The 15,428-nt window shown below is 36.5% G+C and overlaps 2 protein-coding genes across 3 annotated transcripts; one reads left to right on the top strand and one right to left on the bottom strand.

Moving 5' to 3' along the window:
• Positions 1 to 2,958: 2,958 nt before the first annotated feature.
• LOC108979009 lies at positions 2,959 to 4,396 on the top strand. Its single transcript, XM_018949571.1, has 2 exons — positions 2,959 to 3,045; positions 3,136 to 4,396. Exons 1-2 carry the CDS (start codon positions 3,007 to 3,009, stop codon positions 4,156 to 4,158), a joined length of 1,062 nt encoding a protein of 353 aa, XP_018805116.1. The 5' UTR covers positions 2,959 to 3,006; the 3' UTR covers positions 4,159 to 4,396.
• On the bottom strand, positions 4,255 to 11,578 carry LOC108979010 (endocuticle structural glycoprotein SgAbd-2). 2 transcript variants are annotated; one of them, XM_018949573.1, is made up of 4 exons: positions 11,459 to 11,578; positions 6,946 to 7,121; positions 6,525 to 6,600; positions 4,255 to 5,395 (listed from the first exon to the last, which is right to left on the bottom strand). In XM_018949573.1, the coding sequence occupies exons 2-4, from the start codon at positions 7,116 to 7,118 to the stop codon at positions 5,249 to 5,251; spliced, it is 396 nt and encodes a 131-aa protein (XP_018805118.1). In that variant the 5' UTR covers positions 7,119 to 7,121; positions 11,459 to 11,578; the 3' UTR covers positions 4,255 to 5,248. The 2 variants fall into 2 exon arrangements, with proteins under 2 accessions (XP_018805118.1, XP_018805117.1); XM_018949572.1 differs by having other exon boundaries at positions 11,468 to 11,578.
• Positions 11,579 to 15,428: the final 3,850 nt, after the last annotated feature.

The following is a 15,428-nucleotide window of genomic DNA, read 5'->3' as shown; positions in this document are numbered from 1 at the left end:
TCGTCCCAAAAGCGACAATTTTGCGTATTTATGACATGTGCCCTATCACTGAACAAAATCGGATCTTCTTGGAACTTTTCGAGAGCTCATCGAACAAAGCGATGTCACTCGGGAAAGCGGCTTCAGTTCTTGCACAAGCTGTATTGTGTTAACACTGTATAAATATCGTTTGCAGGAAGATGCCTAAATTGCGATTAAAAAATCATCCMCAAATCATTTTGAATTAATTGTGTCTTATTGAATACTTCTTTTTTGAGCTTAGTCCTACAGTAATAGTTCTAAAAATCATATAAGTGAAGAGAATAAGAAATTCGATATTGAAATGACGAATTAAATTCATTCTTGCTATATTCTATACAATATTTTTTACTCAAGGATGTTGCTGAACTTCTAATAACTACCTCTCGAATAGACTTTGTAGCAAGAAATTTTTGTATATAAAGATACTTTCAAGTAAGGTTCACACTTGCCCGGCTAAAGAGAATCAACTGTGGGGCCAGAAAAATTCCTTTGATATGGACACAGTGCTTTGAACCATTTTGCGAAGCTGTTMTCTCTATTSCACAGTTCRGCTGGAAGACTGATGGTATGAKATTCATGRTGGAGATTAGAAAATTGGCATAATSAAGAACAAAATATTGAAATGTTTCTACCTAGTCTTCCACTGTGTRGTTTTGGCAACAGGCTTYTGGTAAAATTACCGCTTKAACACCAATTGGACAATGAATAATGACCTAATGGCTCTAAARTTAAGGAGAAGCTATTGTAGAAGGATATTACTACTATGAAAGTATTAGTAGTGATAACACTAAAAATTAAAAGCTAAGACGTCTTCAAGGAATGAAGTGATAACATTTTTTGGTTTTGCTTTATATTGTGAAAATAGCAAAACTTATTTGTAGCAGCTCTATTTTTTGAAATATGAAGATTCTATTGCATTTTTAAAATTCGAAATTTCAGAAATATTTACTYGTCACTGATTATAATTACTAGAACGGCATTTATCACATTCATACTTTGTGTTCTCTCTTGGCTCATCTCTCTCATAACCACATAAAACAGGGGTATTTATCCTCCTTGTTTATCCAAAAGAAAATTTATTATTTTAAGATCGACGCATATCACTGAGCTTTGTTATTTGTATTTTATTTATTTTCTACTTAACCAAGTCTACTATGGGATATTCCTCTTTAACTCTTGTCAAATGTGCTATGCCAATCAATCGGTTATGAATCACATTTCAGCCATCAAATCGGGAATATTRTTTCAATACTGTTCTTTACTGATATTTACCATTGGTTCCTGGTTTTAGTATAAGCCCACTTGGCACCTTCTGTTATGCTAACAATATCGTCTTRAAAGACTGACTATGAGTCAATACAAACCTTAGACAGATAACAGAGAAATTTTAATAAAATTATTCCGTTTTGTTATCCGAAGTTTAGTGCTTATTGGCGCATATCTTTATCATATTGTCATATGCACTATACATCAAATACTCTTCGTGTCTCTGACTTTACACCATATGTATTCAGCTTCATCTAAAGTTAAGTTTTTTGATACTAAAAAGGAATTGTATAACAATATTATATCCTTCCACAACCCTACATATTGAGGATTCTTATAAGGGATTTGTGTGGAAAGTAATAGGACTGATTTTCTTTCGCCGCGACTGTACTTCGGAGCGTGCGTGCACCGACTGTATACGGTAGAGGGGGTTCCCAGCTAACGTACGAACACATGATCAGTTGTCTCCGAGCACCCGGAGAGTCAGGACAAACATTTTCGCGCGACGTTTTTCTGTGAGTGGTGCAAGCCGAAAATACAGCGTTCTTTATAGCAGAGGGACGTGATTACCTGCGGCAGAGATGTTCTATATGATCAAGTAGGCTTACAAAGGTGCTGCTTTAGCAAGAAGTGGTTTGTTTAATTGCCCAGATATTAAATTTATCAAAATCTATGATTCATGATATTGCGAAGGAGCACTTGAACATGCGCAAGGTGTGCGCAAAGATGGTCCCAAAAGTACTCACGGRCGAACAGAAATTGCGGCGAGGTGAAGTGTGTCAAGAAAATWTGACAGGTGACGAGTCATGGATGTTTGAGTWTGATCCYGATGAAAGTCAAGCATTTTGAGRCGCCGAGTCGATCCAAGCAGCATGCACCTCRGCTCTCTAGGCTGTTCCGGAGAATGCCTTCCGTGATGCCTTCAATGCTTGGAAATTGCGTTGGCTGCCCTGCATAGACGCAGAAGGAGCCTTTTTTTTGAAAGTTTTTAAAGAATTGTAACGATTGGTTCAATAAATTTTTTGAAATCGACTCAGTCCTATTATATTCCGGACAAACCCTGTATACACTTTTGCATGCGTTTGAACCAATTGTCGAAGCACCTTTGCCACTCTGATTGAGATATCTCTAAAATATGCAATATTAGATGTATAGTTCTACTCACATGACAATCTTGGAATATCGAGTTTGCGCACAGCATCAATAGTTTCCGGTACAACAACAGATTTTGGACAACCTCCCCAAAACTCATCTTGGAGTGATCTACAATCTTGAATGAATCCACCATACTATCAATAAAAACTGGTTCTTGATGGAGCTTGWTCGCCATAAATTTAATTATTCTTGATGAGTTAATTCACGTCGAAAGTTGTAAAAATAATCGCAGGAAACTGCTCGAAATTTAATTTAATTTTTTGGTCGAGAAGAATATTTTAAGTTCTGTAGATAACATATCTCCTATATTTTCTTCTGTGTGTTATAAATTTCGTCTCAAACTTAATGCACTAAGTTCAGGAAAAAAGAGGATACTGTTTATAAAAAATATGTTTTTTTTCCATATCAGATATTTGCAGTTCTTTCAAAAATTGTTTGCGAAAAACTTGTTGTCATTTTTTAAAATATGCCTTTGTGGCAACTGTTCAATAAACTGTCTACGCGTTCTATCGAAAATGTCATAGTAGTATAGAATTATATTTTTTTAAACTTGTCAAATGGGCAATGTATAGTAAAATAAACAAAAATTCACATAAAGAAAATGTAAGTAGACAGCGAGTTCTCAACTCATTCAAAGGTCAAATATTTAATTTATTCCATTATCGACCTTCCACAATATGCGCGCCGATGCAGTTAACGCCAATCACATTTATGGAACACTTTTGCAGAGCGCTACACCCAGACCTCGATCTGAGTACGACATGTGTCACTTGGTTTCGTCAGGCCACCGAACACTGTACGGAATTGATTTTGCAGAAAAGACGTGGACCTGCCTTCTGGACAACATTGAAGAATTTTATCTTTCCCAATCGCCAAACATCGTTGCTCAATCAAAAGATACCCATCAGCATACATCCGAATCGTTTATCGGTTAGCGACTGTCATGCGCTCTTCCTGGACATCGTCAATGATTATGTGGAGCGCGCGCCACGCTACTCCATCGAAGCGGCCACCAATGTGCTACTTTGGCAAATACTCTACTCGCTCATGGGTATTATGGCACTCGGCACGCTAYTGGTCACGACAATATTCGCCTATCGCAAGTTCGGCCAGTCATTGGAGAAACCGCTCGATCCGCTCGCCGCTGTGTTTGTGCCCGAGAAGCGAGCAGTCGCTTACATCAATCGTAATCTACGCGTGCTGAAATACGAGTTGCAGCGATTGCGCGTACGACATATTATACAACCCGAAGAGGTGCTCGCACCSGACGGCACCATCACATTGGTCATGAAAGTCGCATCCAAACTGAACTTCGTCGACGGCATTGTCGGTAGTCACACGCACTGTAGCGGGCGCTTATTTCGCCTGCAAGAAATGAACTCGAAGATAAAAACCGACTACAAAACCGAAACAATAGCGAAGATGATGAACTTTATGAATAACTATTCGCGTAAATTACATTTGTTGGTAATCTTCGAAGAGGATCCGATCTATGAGGAGCTGATGCGTCARCGTCGCGCTCATCCGTTGAAAAGTATTTCACCAACCGCCCTCTCGGCGGTCAGTAGCAAGAAGAGTAGTMTTGGCTTCCCTACGCGCAGCATTATATCACGCTCCAGTAGTCCCCCGAAAAGTAAAGCAACGAGTCCACGCCCACCCACGCAAATACCACGCAATCTCTCGCGGCGCGCCTCTACTTTAACACTGAGAAAGTAGTTTGAGAGTAGCTGGCAGCAGCAGAATTGTATTCTCTGCTTATACGTGAATGTCTATATGTATATGGTGTCTATATGTATGAAAAGACCAATTTAATGAGTTTTTACGCAATTTATTTATTGCCTGATTGCTGTACTTACAAGAAATCGAAAATTTGTTGTAATCACTCACGTTTTTAGCAAATATTCGTAAATATTCAAAATACATAAATTGCTTAAATACTACAACAAAAAATATATATATAAAATAGCATTTTAAATTACCAAACATATAATCGTTATGTATGTAAGTATGTTTCTGGAGATAAGGTACATGAGTAGGTATTCTAACTGTCTTCATGGAACAGTGTGCGCTGGCGTTTAAGGGTTAAGTGGAAAATACGTGGAGATTGCCAACACACGCCGCCGCATCGGTAGTTGGTAGCGCGCTTAAGGACGGAATGTGGACGTGAGGAATAAGTTGAGAGTGCGAAAGTGAGGTTAGAAAAGTTTAAAGAAGAGTTTRCGAAATCACAAACCATGTTAGCGATTAACTTATCGAATAATAAGTTGGATAGAAATATATTAATCATCGATAAATTATCGATTAATGTGTTAGAAAAAATTAAAAACAAGTGTTAGAAGCTAAATGAGTGAGAATATAGCCGTGTGTGTGTGTTTGTAGCAAGAAAATGTGTGGGTGGTCATAAGAAAGGTTCTGCACACGAGGTCATTTCAGTAGATCTCAACAACAGTAATGGGCCTACGTGTGCTCGTACACGATATAAGCTGTATATATGTAGGTCTAAGCTCATCAGTAGCCTCGTCCATAGCTAAGCTCTGCTGCTCGGTGCTGCCACATTTTGCCGTCTTTTGTAGTGTAGTTACTGCATTTCTTCGCATCTTTCTTCTTCTTCGTTATTCATGTGCATTGTGTTGTTGCTTCCGGTTTTAAATTAGTTGTGTTTTAAGGCTGTGTCTTGTATCATTGTGGTTGTTGCAAAATATCACGTTAATTAGCATTGATCACGTCTTACTTGTATGAATTCGTACGTATGTATGTAAGTAATGATGTTATTAAGTTAGGAATTGGTTCTTCGTTCTTGGTGAACTTATTTGAAGAACCTGCCACCAGCACGTGGTGGGGGTGGTGTTGGTATGTGTGCGCCTTCAGCGCGATAACCGTTCTCATCGGCGATGTAATTGATTGTGTAGACGACGCCGTCGGGACCGGTGTATGAGTAAGATCCTTGCATGACCTGAGGGGAGGCAGAGAGAGATAATATGAGTGCTTTTTAGGATGTTGATAAATGGAATGAATATGAATCAAGAGATCTTCAAAAATAATGTAATTAGTTTAAAAAGTGAACTAYTAAAGTATAGAGTAAATATTAGAATTTCGGGTAGGAGATTGCCATTTTGGTAAGACACAACAAATCAATCGCACGTACTATTGTGGTGCGAAAGCCACTATAAGCTATCGTTAAAGYAATGCGCACTGAATTTTCTCTTACGAGGTGACACAGTTGCCACCTGGTTTATTACCTGAACCCAAGAGACATAAAAGGTAAAGAAACCCTTCAAGTGATAATCGTTTAAGAAAGCTTAGAGTGAAATTTTATTTTGTGTTGGGCTGCCACCTGTCTGAAAATTAAAATCAAATCAAATTGATAATATAAATAATGTATTAGAATGCCTGATTAAAGCAGTTTTGTAGTTTACAGTTACAAATATTTTTTCAGGGTTGTCACCAAACTGAAATTAAATAAATTTCAGCAGTTAATAATTTCTTAATGGAGGATTTAAAAAAAAAAGGAAAGGAGAAAGCTTGGAGTTCAAACCGATCGTAGCAGGGTTGCTACCTGTCTARAAACTAAAATCGAGTACAATTTTTTATATAAATACAACATTTGAAATTTATATGCGGTTTAATTAGTTAACAGTTGAAAAAAGTTGTTGCAGTGTTGCCACCAATTTTAATTTCAGAMTTGTGTTGGGAGAGGTTGTCACTTGAAAATTTGATTCATGTGAATTGATATTATAAATGCAGTACAAATATACAATTTTGTAAMAAAATATATTTGAAATTTATGTTTCAGAAACTTAACGAAAAGTTTTGGAAAACAATTTTTGTTAATTCTATTGCACCATTTGTTTCCTAAAAAGCATTTAATTGAATACGTTTCATTCTAAAAGTCAGCCTCTTTTCTACTTAGCGCCTAGAAGCATACTGGCAAGTCAGCAACATATAAACGCTGGATCGGGMAATTACAACGCGCCTAAAAGCGCACTAAAGACCATATAATTTGCGCACTGCGCATGTGCAACCAATTTATTGCCGAATTATGCAAATTCAAGTACAAACTGATCAATATAGCAATAACTCACCTGCGCCTCCACTTGTGTACCCGGATTCTTCAAGTAGCCCGCCTCGTCAGCGCGTATGCCGTTACTTGTCTCATAGCTGCGAGTTTAAACGGTAAAAAACGAATATATATATAAAMAATAATGTACCTATTAATTATTTTGTTTATGTATGTATGTATATCTATTAATGTTTATTTATATTTATTCATGAGAATGGTAACTTGTTGGATCTTCTAGTTAAAGCTAGACGCTTACACCAATAAGCTCATTTAACCTGTCAAAGCGGTCGTTAAAAATTGATATTAACGATTGTGAGTAACCGTTATTTTGATCAAACGGTTATTAAATGTTTAATGACTTCCTTTTACCGTTGGTTTTAATTTGTTTYTGTTTTTTTTACACTTCACATTTACAAGTGCTGACAGCAGCATCTTGAACTTACTTGTATGCGTACGAGCCATCGGGATTCAGATCGAAGTTTTGCTTCAGAATGACGGCGTTGGCTTCGTAGCCGCGTGCCTGTGGTAGCGGCAAACCGCGTTGTGCAGCGACGCTGCCAATCAATGAGAGTGTGGCCACAACGGCGGCTGCAAACAACAGGAATGAAGTCTTCATGATCTGMAAAGGCGGAAAATACAAACACACAAAATTTAAAAACTACAAATTATCAAATTTGCACCTTAAACTATAATTAGCATAATACTTATTTGGTTTATTTTTAATATTTTBTGCGAAGTAACGCACAAAATTTCATGTTTTGCAAATCGTAAGTGGTGTCAATGGTCTTTGCTGGCGCTACAACGGTGTGTAGGTGGTATTTATGTGTATGAGTGTGTTCATAGACATACATGTACAAATAGTCTTTGCTACCTTGAAGCGCAACGCTAGGTAACGCGCTTAGACCGTGGGCGTGTGTTGGCATATTGATTGCTCGAAGCGTGCTCTTTACAGCAATTTCGGAAATCCAATTTACATTTTTTTCATATTCATCCAACGCGTCAAATTACATTATTTATGGCTAATTCATATCTTTTTTCACCCTCAAAAATTTTTTAAAGGTGTGGAAAATATTTTTATTGCGCTTAATATTTACAAGAATGTTCGCTCTTTACCAGCAGAAGAGCATAATTTTTTATATTATTTAATTCAATTGTGTTATACGAGTATAACTAAGAAATTGAAGAATACATTTTTGAGTTGCGCCAAGTACTTAGTAATCTCATAAAATTTATTAATTATTAATTATAAAAAATTCAAAATTATAAATTTGAGTGAAATGAACACGTCAGAGTATTTTCTGCCGACTCTAAAAACAAGAAGAAAACTTTCAACGGAGAGAGGGCCTAGGATAAATTTACTGCCTTGGCACAGCTTAGCTTAAACAATGGTATAAAATGTAAATGTTGAATAACTTTAGAATGTAAATATTAGAAGAAATGATAGAATTTCTTAACAAATTGTATTTTGTAGGCTTTTAGGCAAATTTAATAATGGTTTTGTATGGATAAACAACGTTGTGAATTTTTAAATACAAATATTCTGAGTTAAAATTTAATTTTTTAATTTTTTATCCTAATTTTGAGATCAAAAATTGAAAATATATTATTTTGTTGGAATTAGAAATTGAAAGTTGGAAACACAATTTTTTTAATTTAAATGCGATATAGATTATTATAAAACATGAAGTCTTTGTTATTAATTCTACAATTTTGTTTTTATTCTTGAATAATGCTTGGGATTAAAATTTGTATTTTTCAATCCGGTGTTATTTACTTAAAATGCAAAAAATTAGTGAGTTTTGGTTACAAAATGGTTATATAGTATATCGGTTATATTTGATAGTGGAAACTTCAAATTTAATGTATTCATTCAATGTATATTTCATAAGGTGTAGCGAATCGTAAGAAATCAAAAGCTCAATTTTGATTTTTTGTTGTTGTTTTACATTTTTATTTTTTATATTAAAATTTTCAATCCCTATTTTTTAATCCCGTTTGTAGTACTAATTTTTGTTTTTAATCAGTTTTTATTTTAATTTGTTTTTTTAGTTTATTACCCCGTATTTGAAATTACAAAACAAACCAAAAAAGCAAAAAATTAAAATTTTAATTCAATTATTTATAATGTATTCATTCAAAATTCATGAAATAGAACATTACACTTTTTTCAAAGCTTTTCCCCAATTATTGGTTGTCAAAAAAGTCTTGCGGTATTTTCGCTAGTTGGCGCTGAGAGCGCGTAGTTCTAGTTTTATTCGTCGCATCGGGTCATGCTGTACCTTTTTGGAAAGCTCATTTCACGCGCTAACACGTGTTTGATTGATTGTCGTTTCTTTTAAGTCGTTCGTGAGTTATAGCGKYGCAAACATGGAGCAAAATAAAGAGAAAATACGGCATATTTTACAGTACTACTACGATAAAGGCAAAATGCATCTCAAGCCGCCAATAAAATTTGTGCAGTTTATGGACCCGATACAGTTTCCATTTCCAACGCACAACGATGGTTTCAACGTTTTCGTTCTGGTGTAGAGGTGGTCGAAGATGCGCCACGCTCCGGAAGGCCTGTCGTCGAAAATTGCGATAAAATCGCTGAATTGGTCGAAAGAGASCGGCATAGTAGCAGCCGTAGCATCGGTCAACAGCTGGGCATGAGTCATCAAAAAAAATTTTATGAACAATTGCAAATTCAATAAAAATACCGTAAGAAATACCGCAAGACTTTTTGACAACCTAATATTTAAGGAACTTATTTTAAAATAGTATTTAAGATATAAAAAAATATTAAATATAATCAATCAACAAATCAGGTAAATAATTCCCAAACAATAATTTATATGTATTATATGTATGATTTCCCGTAGGGATATGTAAAGTCTGAAGTCTGTGCGGGCAATCCCACTTCGATTCAGGCCTTGGAGCAAAGCAACACGGTGTTATTCGCCAGCTACCAGTCGAAATGCTCGAGAGAGTCATTGAATATTTGACCATTGGATGTTATGGACCATCTGAGACGTAACAGCGTCCAACATTTTAAAGAAAAAGATTATATGTACTTGGGCAATATTTGGTTTCAATAAGCCACACAGCCAATATCACAATCGATGATTGAAAACCAAGTTTGGTGCACGTGCTATCTTACGAAATGAGCCAGTCAATTAGCCGCCTTGGTCGTGCAATTTGACGCCGTTAGACTGCTTCCTGTGSAGCTAGTCTAAGGTCTATGACAACAAAGCCGCGATGATTGATGAACTTCGTTCGAATGTCGAACGTGAAATTGCAGCATTATCGGCCGATTTATGCTTGAAATCATCGAAAATGGGATCAGCGTCTGGAGTTCCATTATGTATGGAATATATAATGGCATCGATTGTACTTTCACATCAATAAAGAATTAATAATAAAGAATTTCATTGATACCCCAAATAGTTTCTGTTTTATAAAAACAAAAACGTTTGTAGCGCTCTTATTTAAAAACCCGTTWTATAAGCACTGGCTGCTAGGGTCTTCAGATCAAATTATTTAACCAAAATTGAACCTAAACAAAATATTCATTACTTAAACTGTGTATATGTGCTAAATATTTTTATAGCTATCGTTTAAGCATTTATGAATATAATGTTCTAATYATACTGTTTAATTTATCAATATTTTATTTTCATTCGAAATATCTTTTCTGACACGATATGAATTATAATTTTAATAAAATTGTTGYTAGATCCGAATATTGCACTATTCCAACCACAAAAATGTTATTCTTTTCACTACCCTTTCTATCCACCGAGCAACTAATTTGCATATTGAACACATTTATTTTGGTTTATCCTATACTAGAATTATCAGCAATTTAAGTCAAATAGCTGTTTTGTTGGAAAAAAATTGTTTTTTTTTTTTTTGGTAAAATATTTTTCTTTACAAAATTGTGTGTAAACATATCATCTTATGTGCCAAGCCAATTGTGTTTTTTTATTCAAAATATTAGGAAAGAAACTTTGTTTTCACTTAATATCAGATTTTTTTAAAGCTTTTAGGTTTTGTGCTTCTTAAGATTCTTATGATATAAACAATTCATATTATTAATAAAGTGAAGTTTCTCAGAAAATGWAAAACTACTAAACAAGGGTTGCTTCAAAATATAATAATTAATAGAAGAAATAAAAAAGGAARTTTTAATCGTTTAAAGGGGTATTTGGGGTCCAATAATTAATTTAAACTTACAATAAAAACTCAAGCCTCTATTTTTTTTCAATACCGCCTCTTTTTGCAACATATACTGATTTCCATCCCGGAAGATGTTGAAAATAAGATTTTTTGGCGGGCTTCTTTTCGAAGCGCTCTAAATTTAAGGTTTCTTGTTTGTTACGGAATTTGTATGTCAGTTGAAAATCCTTATGAGATACAGATTAGAGATTCATTTTAGGAAACAATAATTTAACAAAAAAAAAAAAAAAACACTTTTATGAATCCTAACCTATATTACAGAATTATATGTAGATGCGACAATTATCGATTTAAATCAGTCAATTCAAAGCAAGATATTTTTTATGTGTATGAAGCTATAGGTTTTTGTCTTAGTTTTCAAATACTTTGTCTTCTTTTCATATAATAACTACAAACAACAACATTGCTATGAGATATGAGAGAGATGTTCTGTTCTTTCSCAGATTTCAAATTGTCTACTGGAATTTTGTAAGTAACAAACATTCGATTTCAAYAAAATTACACACTTTTTCGAAATGTACAAATATGTATATACACAACAGTTAAGTTTATATATTTAGATCGTGAGCAACAACACTTTTAACAGTTCAAAGACTATTAGCCTCTTATATTCGGAACTCAAAACCAACAAATCCAAGAATCCTCCTCGTTTGAAATACAAAATCATGTGAAAAACATTCCAAAGGATATGGACACACGCACACACAATCACACACAAGTATTTATTAGCAACTGAACCTTTATTACTTCAAGGATTGCTTTTGTATTAGATTTCTAGTACTCGTGCAGCTTTTCTTAGCCAAACCGTATACGACACTTGCTCGCGCTTAAAACTTGAGATCGTCTTCGCTTGAAGGCTCGTCAAAAAACAGTTGTGGCTAACCAAATAAAATCAAATGCTTTTATACTTTTGTGGCGCGATCGGAGCGGCAACGCTTGCATTTGCCGCAATGCAATTTGTGCACTTTGTCAAACCAAATGCAACAACAAAGCATAAATATAACAGCGCCGGTGGTGAGAGAAGAATAGCGGCAAGTCGACACCAGCAGCAATAACAACAACAACCAGTTGCAGAATGCAGYGCAAAGTTAGAGCTAGAGCCGAAAGAGCATCCGCATCATCTACGGTGATGCGAAGCGCAACAACAATAGCAACATTGAGTCAGTAACAGAATCTGCAACAACCAGTTAATGGCAGCGTTGTTGTTATTGTGTTTTTATTGCTGCTAGCGAGAGCGCATCATCACAGCAACGGCAGAGCCACAAGCAGCGCAGCGCTGCTACCGACGCAGCGGCTAGCGACGCATAGCTTTCGTGCGGCGTGTCGTATGCGCAACATTTCATTATTGAAATGCAAATGGGCGTTGCGCATGCGCCCATCAAACACAGAAAAGGAGAACACAATCGAAAAAACAACAACAGCAACAACTAAAACGTGATGGCAAACAACACACCTCTCAGGTGCACTGCGCTGGTGTGAGAACATGCAGAATGCGCTGTGAAGCAGATGAGCGCACATTCACACAAACACATTTCTACAAGTACATGACATATGTGTGTGTGTGTGTGTGTGTTTGGGCCGCCAGTGCCATGCGAACTGCTGATTGAAGCAGTTCCGATGCAAAATTAGCTGTGGCAAGAACAAGTGGTATGCAGCACACACAACTTGACGGCAGCAACAATGACAGCAACAACAACAACAACATACGAGCGCGCATGTTCGTACAGCAACCGCTTTATTAGCATTATCAGCGCTGGCGGCGCCGATGGCAACCAGCGGCGGCAGCGGCAGCGACAGTGGCAGTGGCAACTATTGGCGCGCTGGCTTTTTGGTGCGCAGCAATCGCCGCCAGATCTACACACAACTAATTTATGTGAATTGGCAATGCGATCGTTTTATTGCAGCGCCTTACAAGTTATTACAAGTACTTTGCCTGTGATATAATTTCGGATGAGCTGAGATGCGTTTGTGTGCGGCAGGCGTGTGGTGCGCTGGTTGGTGGTGCGCATGCGCAGGCTTTTGCACCGCAAATCGGATTTCTGACTTCTGCTCAAACTTCATTATTACAAATGTATACATTTATTTTATTATATTTTTTCTTTATTTTTTTCCCGATTTTCGCCATTTATTAAGTTAAGTTATTTATTATTTCACAATACAACGGTCTTACGTAAGCGCTTTTTAGTTATTAATTTTAGAAATGTTTTTCAAATGCAAAATTAAGTGGAAAATGCTAAGCTCGTTATCGCTTTTATTTGCAGTGATATGGCGCGGCGTTTTGCAAACGATTTTCAGATAATTTCGAATTTTGTGTAACTGTTTATTGCCAATCACTCATTTAGTTTAACAAATGAAAAATTAGTTTCCCTGTGAACTTTCAAAGTAGCTAATAAATAATAAAAATTCTCTCTATCTACGGAAGGTGCTTAATGCCATAGAAAATGATGTGCTCATAAAAGCTTTATGACACGAAAATGGTTATAAACGTTCTGCATAATTTTATTATTATTTAACATTATGACTTATTTGTGACATAAGCGCACATGAGCGCGCTAAATTTCGTAAAAAGTCAAATCAAATAAAAAATGTAATTCGTTGTTATTATGACGCTCACATTAAAATCAATTTATATTTTAGTAATTGTATTCTGTAAAATCGCTTTTGGGAAAATCGGTTCATAGATATGAGACGCCCCCCAAAATATTTTTCAGCACAACGATAAGTTCGATAATGCTCTGAAGTGTAAAAGTAGTAAGTAGGCGTGGAACCGCGTGGCACCGCCTACTTTCAGATAAAATACAGTAGATCAGCAACTATTGGAACCGATTTGAACTTTGTAGGTCAGGGCTGGGTTGTGTAAAACTGGTCCATAAGATTAGGTCTTTTATTTGTCTTGCTGTCTGTATTCCGTGTTTCTCGTTCTCTCCTCTTCATTGGCATTATCGCCCATAACTAATATTAAGGCACGGTGTACGCTGGCCACTACCTTACGCCGGTTTTCCTTTGTAAGCACATCTGCACAGATCCCTGCTCCGTATAATAGGACGCTGATTTCTATTTCCTTGGCTGTGACCCTCTCTGTTGGCCATTAGTCTGGTAAGTTAGTAGTAGCTCTGTTTTTTCCGTAGCGAGCTGGAGGTTGTGTGAGTCGAGAGATGCGTGCATCCGCATCATGACCTGGTTAAGCTTCCTTCGCGCTTCTTCAGTGTCCCGTGCTGTAATTCCTGCTGCAATGTCCTCCGCGATTCGTCTGGCATTTCGAGTTTAAGTATAGCGTTCCAGCAGATTTTCCAAGTCTGGCCCTAAAATGGATCCTTGTGCTGCTCCTGACCGCTATTTAGTTTGGTTTAGCAGTTTTCTGTTACTAAGTTATGTAGCTCCGCACCACAGCTCTAGGGTAGTCGAAGATTTTAAAGCTAATTTCGAGATCGTCGATCATATCCACCCATCGAGCGCTGTTCAAGGAGTTTCGGACATCTAAAGTGACCAGCAACACAATTCTTTTGTATTTATGCCACCTATACTGTGTGGCTTCTACACTTTAGTGCTGTATTTATTGCTCCTGGAGTTGATCTGTTGGGTTTAAAGCCATGCTGTCTGGGTTTAAGTAGCCTTTCTAAAAGCTTTCTCTTATGTCAATGCATAGTGGAGTGCCTTTACTGAATAGCACCAGCCGTTGCTAACATACTTAAACCCAGATTTTAAAGGGTTCATGGAATATTCAGCCTTAGAGGCAGGCATTGTACACATTCAAAAATACTACCGGTCATTCTGCAGCGATTATTTTCAAGATTTCTGTTGGGATTCCGTCCTGAATGGGTGATTTGTTGATCTTGAGTTTGCTGGTGGGTAGTTGCAGTGAACAGGGGATTTGCGGAAGTTTTAGAATCTTTTCTCGATCACTTTCCCCTTTTTTTCCCTCTGTTGGGAAGGGTGCGTTTAATATGTCATTCATTTTGATAAAGGTTAAGTCAAGCGGTTTTGCTCAAACACCGGCTTCTTCATTACCATTTTACACCCAATTCCCCAGGAATTTTTTTTAATCCTCCTATATATTCTTTTTGCTATCGCCAGGCTGCTAAATATTGTGTCGAATCTGCGAAGGCTTCTGCGTCTAAGATGGGCAATATTTTCTGTCTATACGTGAAATATAGAGTGAAATAATAATTCATACGACCCTCCTCCCGCCCAGAAAGTTTTTAAACGGCGATTACTCATAAATTGTTAAATTGTGTGTGCGCAGGAATGAGAAATAAAGTCATGACATATACGGCAGAAAGGTTCGTTCAGATCAAAATTTGATCTAGAATACTTCAGCAGTAAGAGCCTAATCTCAATAAATGAATCGTGGTATTAAATTAAATTTCAGATAATATTGATACTCATGATTTGAATTAATATTATATGGGTGGATTATTCTTCTTCCATTAAATATGTTTTACGACGTGTTTTATTATTATACTCTCGCAACAAAGTTGCTAAGGAGAGTATCATAGTTTTGTTCACATAACGGTTGTTTGTAAGTCCTAAAACTAAAAGAGTTAGATATAGGGTTACATATACTAAAGTTATCAGGGTGACCAGTAGAGTTGAAATCCGGATGTCTGTCTGTCCGTCCGTCCGTGCAAGCTGTAACTTGAGTAAAAATTGAGATATCATGATGAAACTTGGTACACGTATTTCTTGGCTCTATAAGAAGGTTAAGTTC

The sequence above is a fragment of the Bactrocera latifrons genome, unplaced genomic scaffold (assembly GCF_001853355.1).
Source record: "Bactrocera latifrons isolate USDA-ARS-PBARC rearing strain unplaced genomic scaffold, ASM185335v1 scaffold_13, whole genome shotgun sequence".
Lineage (NCBI taxonomy): Eukaryota > Metazoa > Arthropoda > Insecta > Diptera > Tephritidae > Bactrocera > Bactrocera latifrons.
This window is presented reverse-complemented; position numbering and strand designations above follow the sequence as displayed.